Here is a 19,406-nt window from a genome sequence, read left to right as displayed (position 1 = left end):
AGATGCTAATACAGTAGTCCCCGCTTATCTGCCATTTAGCCTTCCATGGTTACAGTTACCCACGGTCTGAAAATATTAAATGGAACATTCCAGAAATAAACAATTTATAAGTTTGAAATTGCGTGCCATTGTGTGATGTTGTGAGCCATCCACTACGTCCCACTGGGAATACGAGTCACCCCTTTTTCCAGCCTATCCACACTGCATACATTCCCCACCTGTTAATCACTTAGTAGCCATATCTGTTATCAGAGAGAGAGAGACCACATTCACATAACTTTTATTATAGTATATTGCTACAACTTCTATTTTGTTATTAGTTATTGTTATTAATCTCTTACTGTGCCAAATTTATAAAGTAAACTTTATCATGGGTATGTATGTATAGAAAAAAACAAAGTATATATAGGGTTCAGTACTATCTGCAGTTTCAGGCATCCACTGGGGGTCCTGGAACGTATTCCCCAGGGATAAGGGGCGACAACTGCAGCAATGTACAAAAAACAAGAAGGGGTTAAACCATGTATATCTCTATTTAAACTTCTTTAACATACACACACACACACACACACGTTTATATATATATATATTAACATATATGTAATAGCATGTGTGTGGATATATATATATATATATATATATATATATATATATATGTGTATGTTTTCTTAAGAACAATGCCTTATATGTAGTGAGAGCTCCAGAATTACCTGTTGGCCGACCTTAGTCTACATCTGTAACACGGCTTCCTTCCTGTCACTATGGATGAACTGTCCATGCTCTATCCAGAGGCCGGCCCTCTTCATTGGGTACTGGATCCCACTCTTCGACACCACACCTCCCTTCTCTCCTCTACATTGTCAATTTCCCCTGCTTTCCTAGATCATTGTCATCAGCTTACAAACTTGCTCTAAAATCTCCCATCTTAAAATAAAACAAGTCTACGACTTCATACTGCCTTCCTGTGACCATGCAATACTCATCTTAACAGCATCATTTCTCAAAAAGAAGTTGTCTATTTTTCTGTCTCTGCTTCCTCTCCTTTCATTTTCTCTTAGATCGACTTTAATCAGGTTATCATCCCCAATGCTCTGTGGAAAATAATCTTTTCAAGTCATCAATGACCTTCACTGGGTTCCTCTGACATGCTTTATCAACAGTAGTTCTCTCTCTCCTCTTTCTACAATGCCTTGACTCGTCCTCTGAAATACTCCTCTCGCTGGTTGTTCCACTGCGTTCTTGTGGGCTGAGCTACCCTCATTTAGCTGAATTCCAAAGCCTGACCCACCTCAGGGTTCAGTCGTTTGACCTGTCTTTCTATCCATACACACCTCCCCAGGTGGTCTCACCCAAACACATGACTTTAAACACCATTTATCCACAAATAACTGCCAAATTTATATCTCTAGCCACAAGCTCTCTGATGATCTCCAACCACCTACTCAATATCTCCACCTAGATACAGGTAGTTGATTAGTAAGGAGTACAAATATGATACATGTCCTGAAAGAATGAACAAATAAATGACTTCATAATTTTGAGTGTGATATCATAGTAGTGTTGCAATGATAATGAAGTGGGAAAGAATAGGGCTTAAGAAGGAAAGAGAAATAGCTCTGCACTAAAACATCCTGAAGTAAAGGTGCTGATGAAATACTGTACAGTTAGCAATAAGAACTGGAAAAAAGTGATAGATTGGGGATAATGATGTAGATTTGAGTTAAGCCAGTTCCATCCTAAAACACAAATAAAATAACCTTCCTTTGACCTTATATATTCCTTTTTTTTTCTCTCTCTCTTCTAACCAAAGCATGTTGATGTGATTTTGCATTTCCCTAATGACCAAGATGTCAAACATCATGTCAAATACTCTAAAAGCCAACTGCATATCTTCTTTTGTAAAGTGCTTGTTTAATTCTTCTGTCTTTTCAAAAAATTAGATTAGGTAGTCTTCTTACTGAGTTATAAGAATTCTTTATATATTCTGGATACAAGTCCTTTGTTGGATATATCTGTGCCAAGTATTTTCCTCCAATGTGTGGCTTGTCTTTCCATTTCCTCAATGTCTTCCCATGAGCAGAGTTTTTAATTTTGATAAAGTCCAGTTGAGCAACTTTTTCTCCTATGGTTCATGCTTTTTGTGTCTGAAGAAATCTTTACCTAATCCAAGGTCATAAAGATTTTCTCCTAGAAATTTTTCTTATAAAATTACATGACTTTAGCCCTTACAATTAGGTCTATGACCCAATTTGAATTAATTTTTGTGTTTGATGTGAGGAAAGGGATACCCAGTTATTTCAGCACCATTCATTAAAAAAAACTATTCATTTTCCATATAACCTTGGTACCTTTGCCAAAAACCAGTTGACCCTTAGGATTGGGTCCATTTCTGAACTCTCAATGTTTGATCTATATATATTTTACGTATTATATAGTACATCTTGATTATTGTAGCTCTATAGTAAAGTGATAGATGAAGTAATACAAATTTTGGTTGTTTTTTTTAAGAACGTTGTTCTTCCTTTTTAAAATCATTTTTCTATCCCAGGTCCTTTGTCTTTCCATTTAGATATTAGAATGAGCTTGTTAATTTCTTAAATACACTTTTTTAAGCCTTCTGGGAGTTTGATTAGGACAACATTAAATCTACAGAAAAAAGTGGGAATAATTCCATCTTAAATTATACTTCAGATCCATAGCCATGGTATATCCCTTTATTTATTTTGGTACTGCTTTTGTTAAATTTATTCATGTTATTTGTTTTTTTATGCTCCTGTTTTACAAATTTCATTTTGATTGTCTATTGCTAGTACACAACAATTCAGTTGATTTTGTGTTGCTGATTTTGTATCCCATAACCCCACTAAATTCACATATTAGAATTCACTTACTAGAATATATTATTGGGTCGTCGAGAAAGTCATGACGTATTTTTCTATGTTTCAACGCAAAAATGCATCATGACTTTCCCAATAACCCAATAGAATCATATTCCTTAGGAATAAATACTGTTTTTATTTCTTCCTTTCCCACATGTATGCCCTTCATTTCTCTTACTTGGTACAATGTTGAACATAAGTGGTGAGAGCAGTTCCTGATCTGAGGTAGAAAGCATTTGGTCTTAATGGTATCATCACTAAGAATAATATTAGCTGTTGATTTTTCATAGATGTGCTTTGTCAACTTGAACAAGTTCAGTTTTATTCCTAGTATTCTGAGACATCTTATCGTGAATGGGCATTAGATTTTGTCAAATGCTTTCTCTATATCTACTAAGATGATCTTAAATTCTTTGTCCTTTATTCTGCTAACATAGTATATTATATTGATGTTCAGATGTTGAATCAACTTCGTATTTCTGGAATAAATCTCTTTAGTTAAGGTGTTTTAATATTTATACACATACATAAACAATGCTGAATTCAATTTGCTAAACTTTGTTAAGGATTTTTGCTTCTATGCTTATGAGGGATATTGATCTGTAGTTTTCTCTGCTTGTGATGTCCTTGTCTAGCTTTGATATCAGGGTAATGCTGAGCTCAAAAATGAGCTAGTAAGTGTTCCTTCCCCCTCTATTTGATAAAAGAGGCTGTGAAGAATTGGTATTATTTCTGTCTTAAATGTTGGATAGAATTCACCAGTGAGAAGTCATGTGGGCCTGAACTTTTCATTGTGGGAAGTTGTAAATTACTAATTCAATTTCTTTACTTGATACAGATCTATTTAAATTTTCTATTTCTTCTGGACATTTTTGATAATTTGTGTCTTTCAAGGAATTTACCCATTTCATGTAAGTTGTAAACATTTATTGGCATAAAGTTGTTGATAATATCTTTTCATATCTATGGGATATAGATATTTCATTTGTGATCTTGATAAACTCGATCTCTCTTTTTTAAAATCAGCCCACCTAGTTTTATCAATTTTATTGATCTTTTCAATGAATCAGTTTTCCTTTGATTGCTTTTCTCTGTTGTTTGTTTTTTCTATTTTACTGATTTCTGCTCTGATATTTATTATTGTCTTACTTTTACTTACTTTGAGTTCAATTTGCTTCTTTTTTTTCCCTAGGTGTTTAAGGTAAAAGCCTAGGACAATGATTACAAACCTTTATTTTGTAATTTAGCCTTTAAAATTACAAATTTCCCTCTGCAGATTATGTGCACATTATTGCTTTAGCTGCATCCAACAAGTTTTGATATGCTGTGTTTTCTTTGTCATTTAGTTCAAGACATTTTCTAATTTCTCTGGTAATTTCTTCTTTATCGGTTATCTAAAAATGACTTGTTTAATTTTAATGTATTTGGAGATTTCTCATATTTATTTTGGTTACTGATTTCTGATTTAACTGTTGTGACTGGAAAACATACTCTGTATGATTTCAATCCTTTTAAATTTATTAAGACTTGCCTTATAACCCAGCAAATGGTCTAACCTAGTGAATGTTCCATGGATAACTTAAAAAGTGTGTATCAAATGACACTTCTTATTGTTGGGTGAAGTGTTGTATAGATATCAATTAGGCCAAGTTGGTTAATAGTATTGTCCAAGTTTTTTATATGTTTACTGATTTTCTATTTATAAGTTTTGTCAGTTACTGAGAGAAGAATATTAAAATTTCTAAATGTACTTGATGATTAGTCTATTTGTCCTTTCAGTTCTGTCAGTTTTGCTTCACATATTTTGTGGTTCTGTTTTTAAACAAGCATGGCCTTTTACTATTATAGGATATCCATCTTTTTTTCTTAGTAAATTCTTTGTCTTAACAGTCTATTTTTGTCTGGTACTAACATAGCCAACCCAACTCTCTAATGCTTACTGTTTTCATGGTACATCTTTACTCTTCATTTTACTTTCAGCCTATTTGTATTTGAATATAGTGTGTCTCCTGCAGACAGCATATAATTGGATTGCTTTTTCATCATCTTATAACCTCTGCCTTTTGGTTGAAGTGTTTATTCCATTTCCAATTAACCTAACTAATGATATGGCTGGATTTAGGTCTTTATTTTAATACGTGTTTTCTATTTGTCTCATCTCGTGTGTTCCTGTTTTTCCTTTACTGCCTTCTTTTGTTTTAAACAAAAAGTTTTTTGTATATCATTTTCATTCCTCTGTTTAGTTTGAAGATGTATTTCTTTTTGTGATGGTCTTTTACTTGCCCTGGAGATTACAATGTGCACATTTACTTATCACAACCTACTTCATCTTAATACTGACTTACTTCTAAGAAAACAGTAAGTGGTGCCAGCCTATATCCATCTACCCTACCTCACCTTGTGAAATTATTATCATGCCCAAACCTACCTTATTTCCTGTAAATCTATCTTTAAAATAGTATTCACTGGGCTATGTAAGACAGAAATTAGGGAATCATTCTAGATTCCACTCTTTCCCTTACCCCAACATCTAATCATTAAATCCTGTTAATGCTACCTCCTGCATATCCCACTGCTCAGATTCTGTCCTTATACACCTTTTACCTGGCCGACTGCATTAGTCTCCTCACTGGTCTCTGTTCTGAACATTTCATCATCCTCAAATCACCACTCTATCACTTACACAGCTCCCACATAGTTATTCTAATAAGCAAATCTTCTACCATTCTTCTAAGCAACATCTTTCAATGGTTCCCATCAGCATAGAGGATAAAATCTAATCTCCATGGCACGGCACACAAAGCCCTCTGTGATCTGGCTCACTGGCTATCACTGTCTAACCTCACTGCCCACCACTATCTGATAACACTTTATGTACCAAATGATAGAAAGCTACTTATAATTTCTTGAACATAACCAGCTCTCTCATACTTCTGTGCATTAATACAGGCCATTTCCTCTACCTGGAATGTTCTCCCCATGCACATCGGGAAAGAAAACACCTATTCATGCTTATGTGCTCAACTTAACTGCTACCTTCTTTACATAATCTGATTCTACAAAGTGGTCCCTCATTCCTCTAAGCACGTTGTACCTTTTCTACTGGTACAGTCTCTGCATTTTAGTGCAAGTTTGTTCTCATTTCTCTCACTTCTTGATTTTTATCTCCTTAAAGATGGGAACTATTTTTTCATCTTTCAATCCTCAGTACCAGATATACTGCCTGGCACACAACAGGCACTCAATAATTATCTGCTTGTTCAGTAAATGAGCTATAAAGGTAAAAATTATATATGAAGCTATGAAAAAGAATGGCGTTTTCCAAAAGTAACTATGGAGCATGAATTGCTACTTTAAGAATTATAGGATATCAATAATAATAGAGGCTCATATATATTATAAACTTGTTATGTACCCAGCCTGTACTAAGCTCTTGCATACATTATTACGAAAACACTACCGGAGCAGGAAACCCATTTTGTAGATGAATAAACAGAGGCACAAAAATATTAAACTATTTGTTCAAGGTCACAGTAAGTGACAAAACCAAGACTGAGAGAGGTCTATGTTACCGACTATTCTATTCTGCTTTCCGGTATAACCCGATGTTAATCTTCACTGCTACTTCTAGGGCTTTGCTTTCCCTTATTGCTGTGCAATTGCTCTTCTCTCTTCTCTTTTTTCTTACTTCCTTCCCTTTCCCTTCCTCTAATTCCCTCTGTTCAATTTCCATAATGAGCATAACCTATACTAAATTATACTGTCAGGTATTTCACCCTGATGTACTTCCTTTTTTTTTCTTTAGCAGGGAAGAAGTAAGTAGAAAAACAGAAACCAGGGAAGACACAGAAGGAATAGTGAGTGAGAGGAGATAAGATTATACAGCATAAAAAAGTTTCAAGAAACAGAAAACTAAGAACAGATGTTTAAATGCAGCTAAAGAAAGATCAGTGGTTACTACTGAGAGCACCATTTTAGCGGAAGATGGGGAAGAGGACTGTAAGGAATAATAATAAACTTGGTAAAAAAATGGAGACAGCTAACCACTAAAGACTACTTGTTTGAAAAACTTGGTATGAAACAACAGAAGGGACTAAGATTGTAGCTAGAAAGGATAGTTGAATCAAATAAAAGTTTTAAGACCATGTATTTTGTCTGCAGTTTATTTGTTTAACTAGAGAAATTTAAGCATTATTAAATAAATGCTCAGTTAAACCAGTGTGTCTACTGCAGAAAGTGAAAATGAAACTGTTAGCTCCAAGACAGCAAGGGCCTTGCCTATCTTGTTCATAGCCATCACACAGAGCACATAGTAGATACTCAATAACTAAAATACAATTATTCTAATCCAAAAAAATCTATAAATTATAATCTACTATTTATTTGCAGTATTTAATCTATATCTTCTACCAAATGAATGCCACACTAAATGTGCATTTACTGTACACGTACAAATATTTGCTGACCACCTACTATGTCTCAGATACTATTCTAGGCCCATGGGAATATAGTGGTGAACAGAATAAAAAAAATGCCCTTACTCTTAATGGAAAGAATGGAGCACGCACCCACAAATCAAAAATGTAAGATGCCAAAAGTGGTAAGTCCTAAAAAGAATATAAAAACACACTGAGAAATCCAGTGACAATGGGGAATGGTGGGGAATGTTTTATATAGATGGTCATGTACGTCTTTCCTGTTTATGTGATATCTGAATGAGAAAGTGAGACAGGAAAATAAACAAAGAGCATTACACACAGATGGGACAGCAAGTCCAAATACCTGAGAAGGAAAAACAGTTAAGTGTGTATGAGGAAGGGCAAGGAGGCCGCCACGGCTGGAGTAGAGGAAATAAAGGAACCAGTTGTACACTATCAGTAACTCATCTATAATAATTATAACCAGACCTAATCATCATTGGACTCTTTCTCACATAAATAGCTTTTCAACTAATACACAAGGGAAGAACATTTTTTAAAATTTCAAACTGATTACTCTGCAAAAATACCGTTTTCTTTACACAACCAGAGTTCTAATTGTTTCAATAACACAAACAATACCCTGAAGTACAGTACATCAGTCTATGAGTTAAAAATATTTCGTATTAGATTTCAATAATTTTATATCCATTACTCTCAAATACGATACCATACCAACTTCCTTACAAAAGGCAGTTAGGCACGTTCAGATGTGAATGCTCTCCAGACAGTCTGTCGGAATATATATATATATATATATATATATATTAACATTTCTTTTATTAGTTTCAGGTGTACAAAACAAGGTAAGTTAGACATTTACACACCTCACAAAGTGATAATCCCCTCCTCCAATCTACTACCCCTCTGACATCATATAAAGCTGTTACAATTCCATTGACTCTATTCCCTATTGCTGCACTCCACATCCTGTGACTATATATATATATATATATATATATATATATATATATATATATATAAAATTATAGTTGACATTAGCACAAACTGATAACAAGATTGCCAGGGGGATACAAAAGACAGTTTGGGGAATAGAATCAATAATGTTGTAAAGATTTTGTAGGGTACCACATGGGCACTTGTCTTATTAGGAGACCACCTCATAGATACTGTAGATGCCTGACCACTGCACTGTACACCTGAAGCAAAATATCCTTTTGACAAGATTCTAACTGGAGCACTGACATTCAATTCTTGTATTAAGAGAAATACACATTAGTGTGTCCAATTTTCTAATCATGTCCCTTTCCCACCTATCCACCAATGACTTAACTATGGTTTAAAAGAATTCAACAATTTCCATACATGCTACAGTATCTACCATGGCTTAAGATGAATAATTGACAATTGATTCCATTATGTCAAGATATTTTTCATACTAGTAATTTTTGTTTAAGTAAATGCCAAATAATATATATGATTAGGAATAAAAAATATCAACAAAACATATCTATGTTAGAGATGAAAGAATTTCAGAGGGCACTTGTATTGTGGGGGGGAAAGCTAGTTTATAAAAGCAAAATGAAGCCCAATTTCTTCCAAGAATTTTAAAAAAACAAGTTTTAAATGTCTTTTTTCTGAAATAAAAAAGAAATGATAAGAAAACAAGACAAATGTGCATTTGAAAAAGAGAATTTGCCTACAGTTACGTAAGCAAATTAAAATAAAACAAATAAAGCTGCAGCATTAAACATGCTGCAAAACGTGAACACGCACTCCAGCCAAGACAGTTGGTTACACCCACTCCCATTAGTAAAACAAAATGTAAGACAAAATGGGCAACTAATGAGCTCAGCTGCAGGGGCTTGTTTGTTTGTTTTTTAATTTCATCCATTTGCTCAAAATGTAATTTCTATTTTACCCTAAAGTCTTTTGCTGGATATGAGGGGAATCAAATGTTCCTAAACAAGAACCTGAATAAGCCCTGAAAATGCATAATACAAGCTTCATTTGTTCTAATGCACATGTGGTGTATTCTGTTTTAACATTTTTGACAGGTTAATCACTTGTCTTCATGTGTAAAGAACACAAATGTTCTGCCAGTGCTGTTAAACAGATCACGTGGGAGTGAAAAGAAAAAGTTAGAGAAGGAGAAAGGTCTGTTTTTTCAAATGCTTTGTTAAGTAAACGGGGAGAACATACCTAGGTAACTTGAGCCCCATGTATGGGAAGCTATGATTCATTATGAAAGCAGAAATAACGTAAAGCCCATTAATAAAAATAAACACTTTAAACAAAAACATTTCTTATTTGAAATAAAGAAGTTATTTAAAAATCTTTAAGACTAAAAATAACTGCCAAATTTTGTGAAGAAAATGGTAATAAAAATAAACAACTTAAGGCTAAGAAAATTTAGAGGCCAAAAGGGTTATTCAGAGAATGGATAAAGTAGCAAAGATAACAAAATTAACTTCTGCAAAAAGTTCAGCATGCAAAGCAAGGAACTAGCCAAATACAGATATATTCAGTATTCAGTTTCGGTTTTAATTGACTATATTTAGTATTGCTTGGTTTTGTTGAACTCAAATTTAATTAGAAAAGAAATTTATGAGAAATATTTTCATCATATTGAACTGTAATTTGTGGGGGGTTTTTTTAAGCAAAGAAAACGTCTTTATTCTTTGATATATAAAACCAAGAAAACCTTACCATGTACTACAACATGCTTATTTCTTTGTTTTAGGAAAAAAATGGTGGAAGTGTAGACCTGGGTAGAAAAATACACTCAAGGGCGGCCAGGCGGCTCAGTTGGTTAGAGCGTGTGCTCTAAACAACAAGGTTGCCGGTTCAATTCCCACATGGGATAGTGGGCTGCGCTCCCTGCAACTAGAATGAAAATGGCGAGTGGACTTGGGAGCTGAGCTGCACCCTCCACAACTAGATTGAGAAAAATGACTTGACTTGGAGCTGATAGGTCCTGGAAAAAACACACTGTTCCGCAGTAAAGTTTAAAAAGAAAAAATAGAAAAATACACTCAAGAAGGTGTTCCAAGCAGCTCACAATCCTAAAATTATGAACAATCGCGCATGAATCCGAGTAAGCCTCTCTTTTTTTCTGTAAGAAAATTATTCACATTTGCTTGACAACTTAAAACATGGTAAGAAAAATAACTTTCCTTCTTGGTAACAGACCCAGTTAGTCAATAAGACACTCACTAACCAGCAATAACTTGGTAAACGAACGTTTCCTCTGTGATAGTAAGTTAGCATTAGAATTCTGCTTCTGTAATACTTGTAGTAAAGACAGCTTCTGACTGCTGGGGCACCAAACAAGATGCTGGTACAGTTCCTGGAGCTCACAAATTTGGAATTGTGGGGATTCTCATTGAGACCTCAAAGAGGGAGCATCTTTGGTTTTCCCTGTACTAAGGAACAAAATGGACAGCGAGCCTGGCATTCAAATAACAAAATAAACAGAGGTGCAGGAAACCCACTACTCAATAAAAGCTATTTCTGAACAATAAATAGTTTCTGCACAAAAGTAAAACAATTTGCTTTTCACTTAACGAATTCAGGAAACAGTGAAAAGATCGAAAAGCAGTTTCCCATCTGGTATGGTCCTGACACATGGTTAATTTTGAAAATAATGTTCAATTTCAGGTCTTACTTGAATATTAAATCTGATTCCATGATAACATGACAACAAATGCTACTGTAATGGAAATCCCTAATAAAAAGTGCCAAACCTCAGTCCAATATCTAATAAGAATGTGTTATTTAGTGCAGGCTATCAAAAATAAACAAATAAAACTCTACTAGAACAAAAGAATTGTAGAGTACACATGAAACTGCTTAAAGTACAGAACATGATCTGTAATTCACATAAATGTTAGAGGCTACCATGTGTGAAGAATTTTAGCAGGATTTTTCAGCTCAACTAGAGTTGAAATGTGAAGCCCAATCTCTACTAAAATAATTTTAAAATATTTGTTCTGTTTACAGCATAAAATTTTATTTGAAATAATGCCTATCTACAGCAGCACCACCTAAAAGAAACTGTCTGCAAATGAACTTATTTTTCCTCCCAAATCTACTCCGTTTCCATTAATGATATCAACTCATTAGGAGAGATCCCCAGGTTTGAAAAATCTCAGCATCATTTGACTCGTCTTTCTCTCAACCTGTCCATTCCTAGCTACTCAGTGCAAAGTCCTAATATCTTTGACATCTGTCGTCTTCATTCCAGTCTCATTATGAAGACTTTAATTTAAACGTTACCTTTACTATTCTCTGGCAATTGCACCCGAACTGGTCTCCCTGCCTCTAATTTTGATCTATGCCAATACATCTTACAAACTCTTGCTAGATTAAAGCTCTAAAGAACCCCTCATCTTAAAAAGTTCTAGGAGAGTCCTGCTGAATACAGAAAAAGAAGTCCAAGCTAACTATGATCTTATTTAAGATCCTTCTCATATGACATCAATCTACCTTTCCAACATCATTTCCCATTATTCTTTTTCATATCGATGTAAGGGGTTCCATTCAATATAGCCAAAGAGAACTAACTGATATTGTTGTACATGGCCTGTAATTTCTGACTTACTTCAGTGTCTATGATTAACAGATTCTTTATACCTAAAAAAATATTCTCCTTTCTATTTAGCCAACTATTCAAGATCAGTTTAAATGTCACCCCCTTCAGGACCCCTCCTCTGATTTCCCCACCTATGTGTTGATTTCTCCTCTACTGAACACCTACCTATAGCACTTTGTGAATTTTCATGTAATACTTCATACTTTTTATAACATGGCTATTTGTGTAGCAACCTTACGTCTCTTACTAGATTTTGTAAGGGAGAAATATCCGTACAGGGCAAGTTCCTTAAGGGAAATATCTGCAGAGCCATGGATCCAGTAAGCATTCATATATGTGTTGAATGTTGATATATGTAAGCATAAATATTATATTGAAAAAGAAATATAAAATAATATGATGATAACATACATAGTGGGTAATACATTCCATTTATCTCAAGCTAGAATATGGCTGAAATTTAAAGTATTATATAGTCTAGATTTTCAAAATTATATTAGATTATCAGTATCAATTTCAAAGGAAAAAAATCAAATCTACATATTCTTATATAACACAAAATTCAAATACCAGGACATATTATTTATTCTACATATATATTAACAATTTTGTTTTCTAACAAAACATATACCGGGGGTACCAAACAAAATGTATACACACGACTTGCATTCATCTTTTGTTATCAGTATATATTAGTATTACAATTCTAATACAGTTTTTTCCTTTCTTAAAATGTATACATTTTTTCAGCACCATCTGTATAGTAAGATAATTTTAATAGCATACTGAAATAATAAAAATAATTCTCCCCTTTAAAAAGTACAAATTGGCAGTTATAAAATAGTTACAGGTATGTAAAGTATAGCATAGGGAACATAGTCAATAATATTATAATAACTATGTATGGTGCCAGGTAGACACTAGACTTATCAGGGGGATCACTGTGTAAGTTATGTAAGTGTCTACCCACTGCAGTACACCTGAAACTAATATAATATTAACTGTCAATTGTAATTGAAAAATCTAAAAAAATGTTTTAAAAAAATTCTTCCTTACTTCGAGTAAGCTTTGGAAATCTTTTTTTCAGTTTCTTCTTTAATGGATTAAGCTCAGGCATTATTTCTGGAACAGCTACATAAAAGTCTGGTTGAATTTCATCATCCAAAATCTGAAAATCAGGGAAAAAGATAATCTTGATGATAAAAAAAGCTTTAGCCTTCTGAAAATAAAGTATAATGTAATAATTTCCCTTATAATTTAGAAAACAGACATTAATCCAATTTTTTTTCTTCAAACACAAGAATCATATAAACACATTTACCAATTATGAAAAATATTAGCAGCAAAACACTTTCTGATATTTTCTTTTAAAGACAGCCACATCCATTTAAAATATATATATTTAATGGGTTTAATTCTTCCATGGGGTTAGGCAAACTATTATAAACTAGAACATAGCACTGATGTGTATGTGGCTCAGAAGATCCCACAAAGCTGAAATCATATGTCCATGAAAACTGAAGAAACATACTGAAACTTTTGCAATAGATCACATGTAAAATTAATAACCACTAACTGCCAAATCACTAGCAACTACAACGTCTTCCCAAATTTAGAACATCGAGAACTGACTCTATAATTATTTTCACAAAGAACTGAAACTAAAATTCTCTTTGCCTCCAATAACTAAAAATAAAAGAGGAGTGGGATTATCAAAGACAAGTTCACTTACAGTTTATTTTACACACACTAATTCCAGTCTAAGAGCAAACAGAGAAATAACAATTTTTAAAGATATTTTAAATTAATTCCAGCAAGCACCCAAAATATTTATACTGCTACAATATACTCCATTTAAACATTTAGTTGATTATAAAATGAAGCAACTTTTTAGAACAATACTGCCTGGGCAACAAATATTTGACCAATGGTCCTTTTAGCTTGAAAACTTACCATAAAATGTCATTTAAAGCCTTGGTTTGGAGTTATGGTAAACCCTAAAAACCTGAACTCGCAAAATTAAGCTGTGATTCTGGAATTTTATCTTCCTGTTAAATAGTCTTTCTTTTTACAAATTCTTTACTCCCTAAATAACAAAGTGTTTCCCTTAACAATAATAATTTGCATTAAATGAGCATTTACCGCATGCCAAGCATTTGGGTAAATATTTTACAGGGTTTAGGTTCATTCAGTCTTTACAAAAACCTTATGAGGCAAGTACTAATACTGATCGCAAATTCCAGATAAGGAAATTGAGGACTTAGGGAGGAGGAGCCAGTCAGTGTCCTTATAAGGGGCAGACCCAGAACTTAAAAACAGACAGTGTGGTTTCAGAACCAGGGCTCTCATTGCTATAAATAAGAAAGAGGAGGCAATTTTGAAATGTCAAAGAACTGTATGTGAAATTCTACTCCAAGATCTTCGAATACTGATCCTAAAACATGTTCCTTTGAATTAAATTAAAAATTATGATTGAAAATTATATTGTAATAGAGTAATACAAGACAATATAAAAGAAAATCATGCTTTATAGATAAATATAATCTATTTATCAAACGATATGGGCATAGTGGTTATATTCCACATGTAAAAAACCAATGAATGGCAAAGATAACAGAACAATTTTTTATAACTAATGAACGTGAAAACATTGTACCTTCTGAACCAGGTTAGTTCCTCCTGCAAACGCAGCTCCATTTTCTTCTGCTATTTTAATCTCTGATGCATTCTACCAAAATACAATAGTTCGAACATCAGTCTTTAAACAAATTCAGTCTCCTTTCAAGTATTTTGTCAGAAATAATATTACAGTTCAAAATAAAAGTTGCTTTTTACTTTTAATTGAAAATTTCAGTGAGATGCATCAGAAATATTACATTCAGACAAGTTTAGTTTGTAGGTGATTGAGGTGTTTCTTGTAACATGACAAAATACATCAAAATGGCATTAGGAACTTACCAAGTGGTTCAACCTAAGACTCCAATGCCATCAATATATCATCTTCCAAAAGTAAAAGTTTAAGATACATTTAGTTTTGCTAACTTAAATGAAGACATTTTAGCAAAACAATATGGAAGAGAAAAAAATTTTAATTTAAGAAACAACAGAAGCAAAATTTAGCCTGTTGTCTGAAAATTCGAAAGAAAAATACTCAGTATTACCGTATTTTGCCATGTATAATGTGCTCCCATATATAATACATACCCATGTTTTTGGCCCAAACTGTCAGGGAAAAAAATCTTTCGTTTTAATTTTTTAATTCAAATTTTTATGTCTACATTTAGGTGCTTGTTTTTTGTATTATAAAGGGATGTTAGCATTTAATTTTAAACATATTATGGTACAAGAAATTTTATGTAACAAGTAATTACAAAACATAAGAACAGATACAAGGTACAAGAAATTTTATGTACTGGTAACAAATTCATTATATTTACCCTTCATAGAAGGCCAAAAACTCTTTATTGCTGCAAGTTCATCGTAAGTTCAACAAAACTGATTATCGTATTCCATGGTATTATTTTGCATACAGATATCATTCATTATTGATTTCTAGAGTTACACTTTTAACCCATAAGCATAAATAAAAGAATTAAAAACATTTATATAGATATGGAATTAGTACTATCCATGTATAATGCACATCCTTATTTTTTCAATCACAAATTTGGGCAAAAAAATGCACATTATACACTGCAAAACACGATAGTTATGTTCTTTCTCTATGTTCCATTTATACCATTTGGTTTTTTTGTTTGTTTGTTTTGTTTTTAATTTTTATTGTTAGTTTCAGGTGTACAGAACAATGCAATAGTTACCCTTTTCACCCTCACAAAGTAACAACCCCCCTCCCCCCATCCACTGCCCTCCCACCCCTGATATCATGCTTATCTATTACAATTCCATTGAATCCGTTCCTGCACTCTACTCCATGTCCCGAGGTTATATGTATATATAATTATAGTTGACATACAGTATTATTCAACATCAGTTTCAGAAATACAATGCGGTGGTCAGGCCTCTACATCAACTATGAAATGGACTCCCCAATGAGATACCACCTCACCCTGGTCAGAATGGCTATCATCAATAAATCAACAAACAACAAATGCTGGCGAGGCTGTGGGGAAAAGGGAACCCTGGTGCACTGCTGGTGGGACTGCAGACTGGTGCAGCCATTATGGAAATCAGTATGGAGGCAACTCAAAAATCTGAAAATGGAACTACCTTACGACCCAGCAATCCCACTCTTAGGTATTTATCCAAAAAAATCCCAAGACATTAATCCAAAAAAATATATGTACCCCTATGTTCATTGCGGCGTTATTCACAATAGTTAAGACTTGGAAACAACCAAAATGCCCATCGGTAGATGACTGGATTGAGAAACTTTGGTACATTTACACAATGGAGTATTATTCAGCTATAAAGAAGAAGGAAATAGTACCCTTTGCAACAATATGGATGGAACTAGAGAACATTATGCTAAGTGAAATAAGTCAGTCAGAGAAAGACAAATATCATATGATCTCACTTATACGTGGATTCTAAGGAACTGAATGGATGGGAGAAGTGGATGGAGATAGTCTCAGATATACCATTTGGTTTTACTATGAAAATGTACCACTCTCTTGTTTACTCAAGTTTTGTTGCATTGCAACAGTTATATTCTTCACTTCTGGAAAAAAAGTAAAGAATTTTTTCTTTGAAAGTGAGGCTGATAAAAAAGAATCAAAATACCTTCCAAAACAAATTCATAAACACATTATAAACAAATGCTATTATTACTATATTTGTTATATCCTAGACTTTCTTGACTTTCCAGACTAAATATTTTTAAAACTGTGGTTTTTGTGTCTTCACAGTACTAAGTGGGCACACTGCTTTAAAATAATTTTATTATTGTTGTTTGAGGAGTTTGCGTAGGAAGCAGATGCTAATACAATAAATTCTACACTTCTTTCCAGTTTCTTGTGAGAAATGTAATGTGGTAGACTGATAATGATGAAGTTAATGTTCTAGTTAAGCTCTTTTTCACACTAATGACATAACCTCAAATGAGTCATCTTACTGCTTGACCTACAAATGGAGAAAATAAGACTAGGTGAATGCTAGAATTTTCTCTAACCCTACTCATTCAGTTACTCTAATCATTGATTAACGTGATAGGCAAAAAAATTAAACAATATAAAAAGTTGATAAAGGTTACTCACCCCTGTAAATACAGCAACTTTATTGATTTCTGAAGCAAATGGGTAAGGAAAACTAAGAACACTGGCAAATGGCTCCACTTTTTTCTAAATACATAACAATAGAAAAATCATGATGAAACGTTCATTCCTCTTTTCTGTATCTCTCACATCTATAAAAGACACAACTGACATGGTTTTTTTCAATGTTTTAATTCTACCATATGTCCTTTCATTAATCCACAACTATTCGCTGATTACAATTTAAAGCATAAGAGATTATATTTCTTTTGCAAGAAACCACAATGAAAATCTAACTCTCTCTTCCCAGCTCCATACTCCCACAGCACTTGGCTTCTTCTCTACATCATTCATCACAGTCCTCATATATTAAGAGATGTCCCTGCATATCCCTATCTTCCCCAGCACCTACTACAATGCTTTCCACATGATGGATGGCAATAAATGTTTGCCACCTTGAATTAAATTCAAAAGAACATGTAATGTTTTGACACCATCAAGAAGGACATGAATGTAACTGTGCATACTGAACAGTAGACAATATCCAGCTGATATGCTCAGTTGGTCACCCCTAATCTCCATCCTTGCCTCTAAATAATCATGTGACATTAACCCTAATTCCAACACAGAATGCCAAGACTAAAAGGCTCTTCTGAGTGGGTCTATTTTGAAACAACCTAAACCACTTTCAGATACATTTGGGAAGTCAGTTGGGAAATACAAAATTAACAGTGGCATGGCATGCATTTGAGGCACCCTGATTCAAATGGGGATTCTACAGGGCCTCAGAACTCATTTGTTCAGTCATTTGGTCAAGGACCTGTCTAGGCGACTCAGATCTCTTAGGGTGATTTCACACGGAAATGAGTTCTAGGTCCATAGTTTTGGTGCAGTCTTAAGGTCTGGAACAAAGAGAAAGGGGGTTGTTCCCTAACCAAAACAGACTGACAGATTTTATTTTTAGAAAACTTTATTTTGAGTAGAGATAACTCCCTGAGAATTTCTTTTCAGACAAGAAGACACAAACACTTTCAATCAGACATGCAGCTCAGTTTTATGTACTGGCATTCCTTTGCCAGTAACATGTTGCAACTGGTTTCAGTAAATTTTTCAATGGCAAGCAATCATAATAATAGCATCCCCTGGGGGAATGCTGGCTCGTTGTATAAACAGTCTATCAAGAACAAAAAATATCTTAGGAAGACAACAGTACCCTTTCAACGTTATTAGTTTACAAGTGGCTTCCATTTATGAAATAAAGCTTGTGGTCCTACAAGACTTCTTTATGAACTACATCCATGGTTGACTGAGAAAATGATCATCTAAGACACAACATTTTTAAAATAAACAAACTAATAGCAACACTGAATTAAAATTACATGTCTAGTATAAACTGTTTCTAATAAATAAGAACTAACAAATGAGACAGACCTTGGTTCAAATTCTAACTCTACCGCCTACTCTGACCTTGAGCAAGTTACTTCACTTTTTGTGTCTCAGCTGCTTCTTCTGATATTATTATAGAATTAAATAAGAAAATGCATGCAAAGTATGTAGCATGGTGGCTGGTACATAAAAAGTTTCCAGGAAATGTTCATTGTTGTTATTAAACACCTACCAAGTCCACTACAGGCATTAGCTCATTGAATCTTTGCTATAACCCCCATGAACTAAACATTTTATCTTCCTTTATAAAGTGATGAGAAAACTGAGATTTGAAGAGGTTAAACCAGAAGCCCAAAGGTCAAAGAGCAAATAAACAGTGACATCAGGGCTTTGGCCTGTACTATAACCTGACTCCACCGAGCGCTACTGTAACTGCCTCCTCCTACACGCTCAATTACTATTGTTATTGTTGAGGCTGTTCAACTATATTAAAAAACATATACCTTTTCGTTGGACCAAAAAAGACATCCTCAGAATAAAAATTAAAATATTTCCAAGAGAATTAGATTTCTTAAGTGAGAAGCTTACAAAATTTAGAGCTACAATGGACCTCAATCATAATCTAGTGTTTTTCCTACTTTTAGAGCTTTATAAACAAAAGTCTTCCATGGAACTGCATATATAAACAGATAAAGCAGAGAGGTTCTGGTTGAAGGAAATGAGGGGTTTGGCATGCCCATCCATGCAAACTTAAGCTCAACCCAGGACTGTGAGGAAACATCTGAAGGACACTAAGCTAATTGAAAGCCCTCATTTACAGAGAAGAAACATAACACCCACACAGCTTAAGAAATTTTTCAAAGCTACAGTAATTCCTCAATTTTAACAATACTTTTGT

The 19,406-nt window shown here is 33.8% G+C and overlaps 1 protein-coding gene across 1 annotated transcript in view; it reads right to left on the bottom strand.

Annotated features, from left to right (window-relative positions):
- The window catches only part of MRPL1 (mitochondrial ribosomal protein L1), a 47,374-nt gene that overhangs the window by 14,889 nt on the left and 13,079 nt on the right, over positions 1-19,406 (bottom strand). Inside the window, exons 4-6 of the mRNA XM_019629461.1 lie at positions 17,126-17,209; positions 14,569-14,640; positions 12,955-13,080 (exon numbers count right to left, since the gene is read on the bottom strand). Of these exons, the coding sequence (XP_019485006.1) occupies positions 12,955-13,080; positions 14,569-14,640; positions 17,126-17,209 (282 nt within the window). The remainder of the gene's footprint in view (positions 1-12,954; positions 13,081-14,568; positions 14,641-17,125; positions 17,210-19,406) is intronic.

The sequence above is a fragment of the Hipposideros armiger genome, unplaced genomic scaffold (genome assembly GCF_001890085.2).
Source record: "Hipposideros armiger isolate ML-2016 unplaced genomic scaffold, ASM189008v1 scaffold_857, whole genome shotgun sequence".
Lineage (NCBI taxonomy): Eukaryota > Metazoa > Chordata > Mammalia > Chiroptera > Hipposideridae > Hipposideros > Hipposideros armiger.
This window is presented reverse-complemented; position numbering and strand designations above follow the sequence as displayed.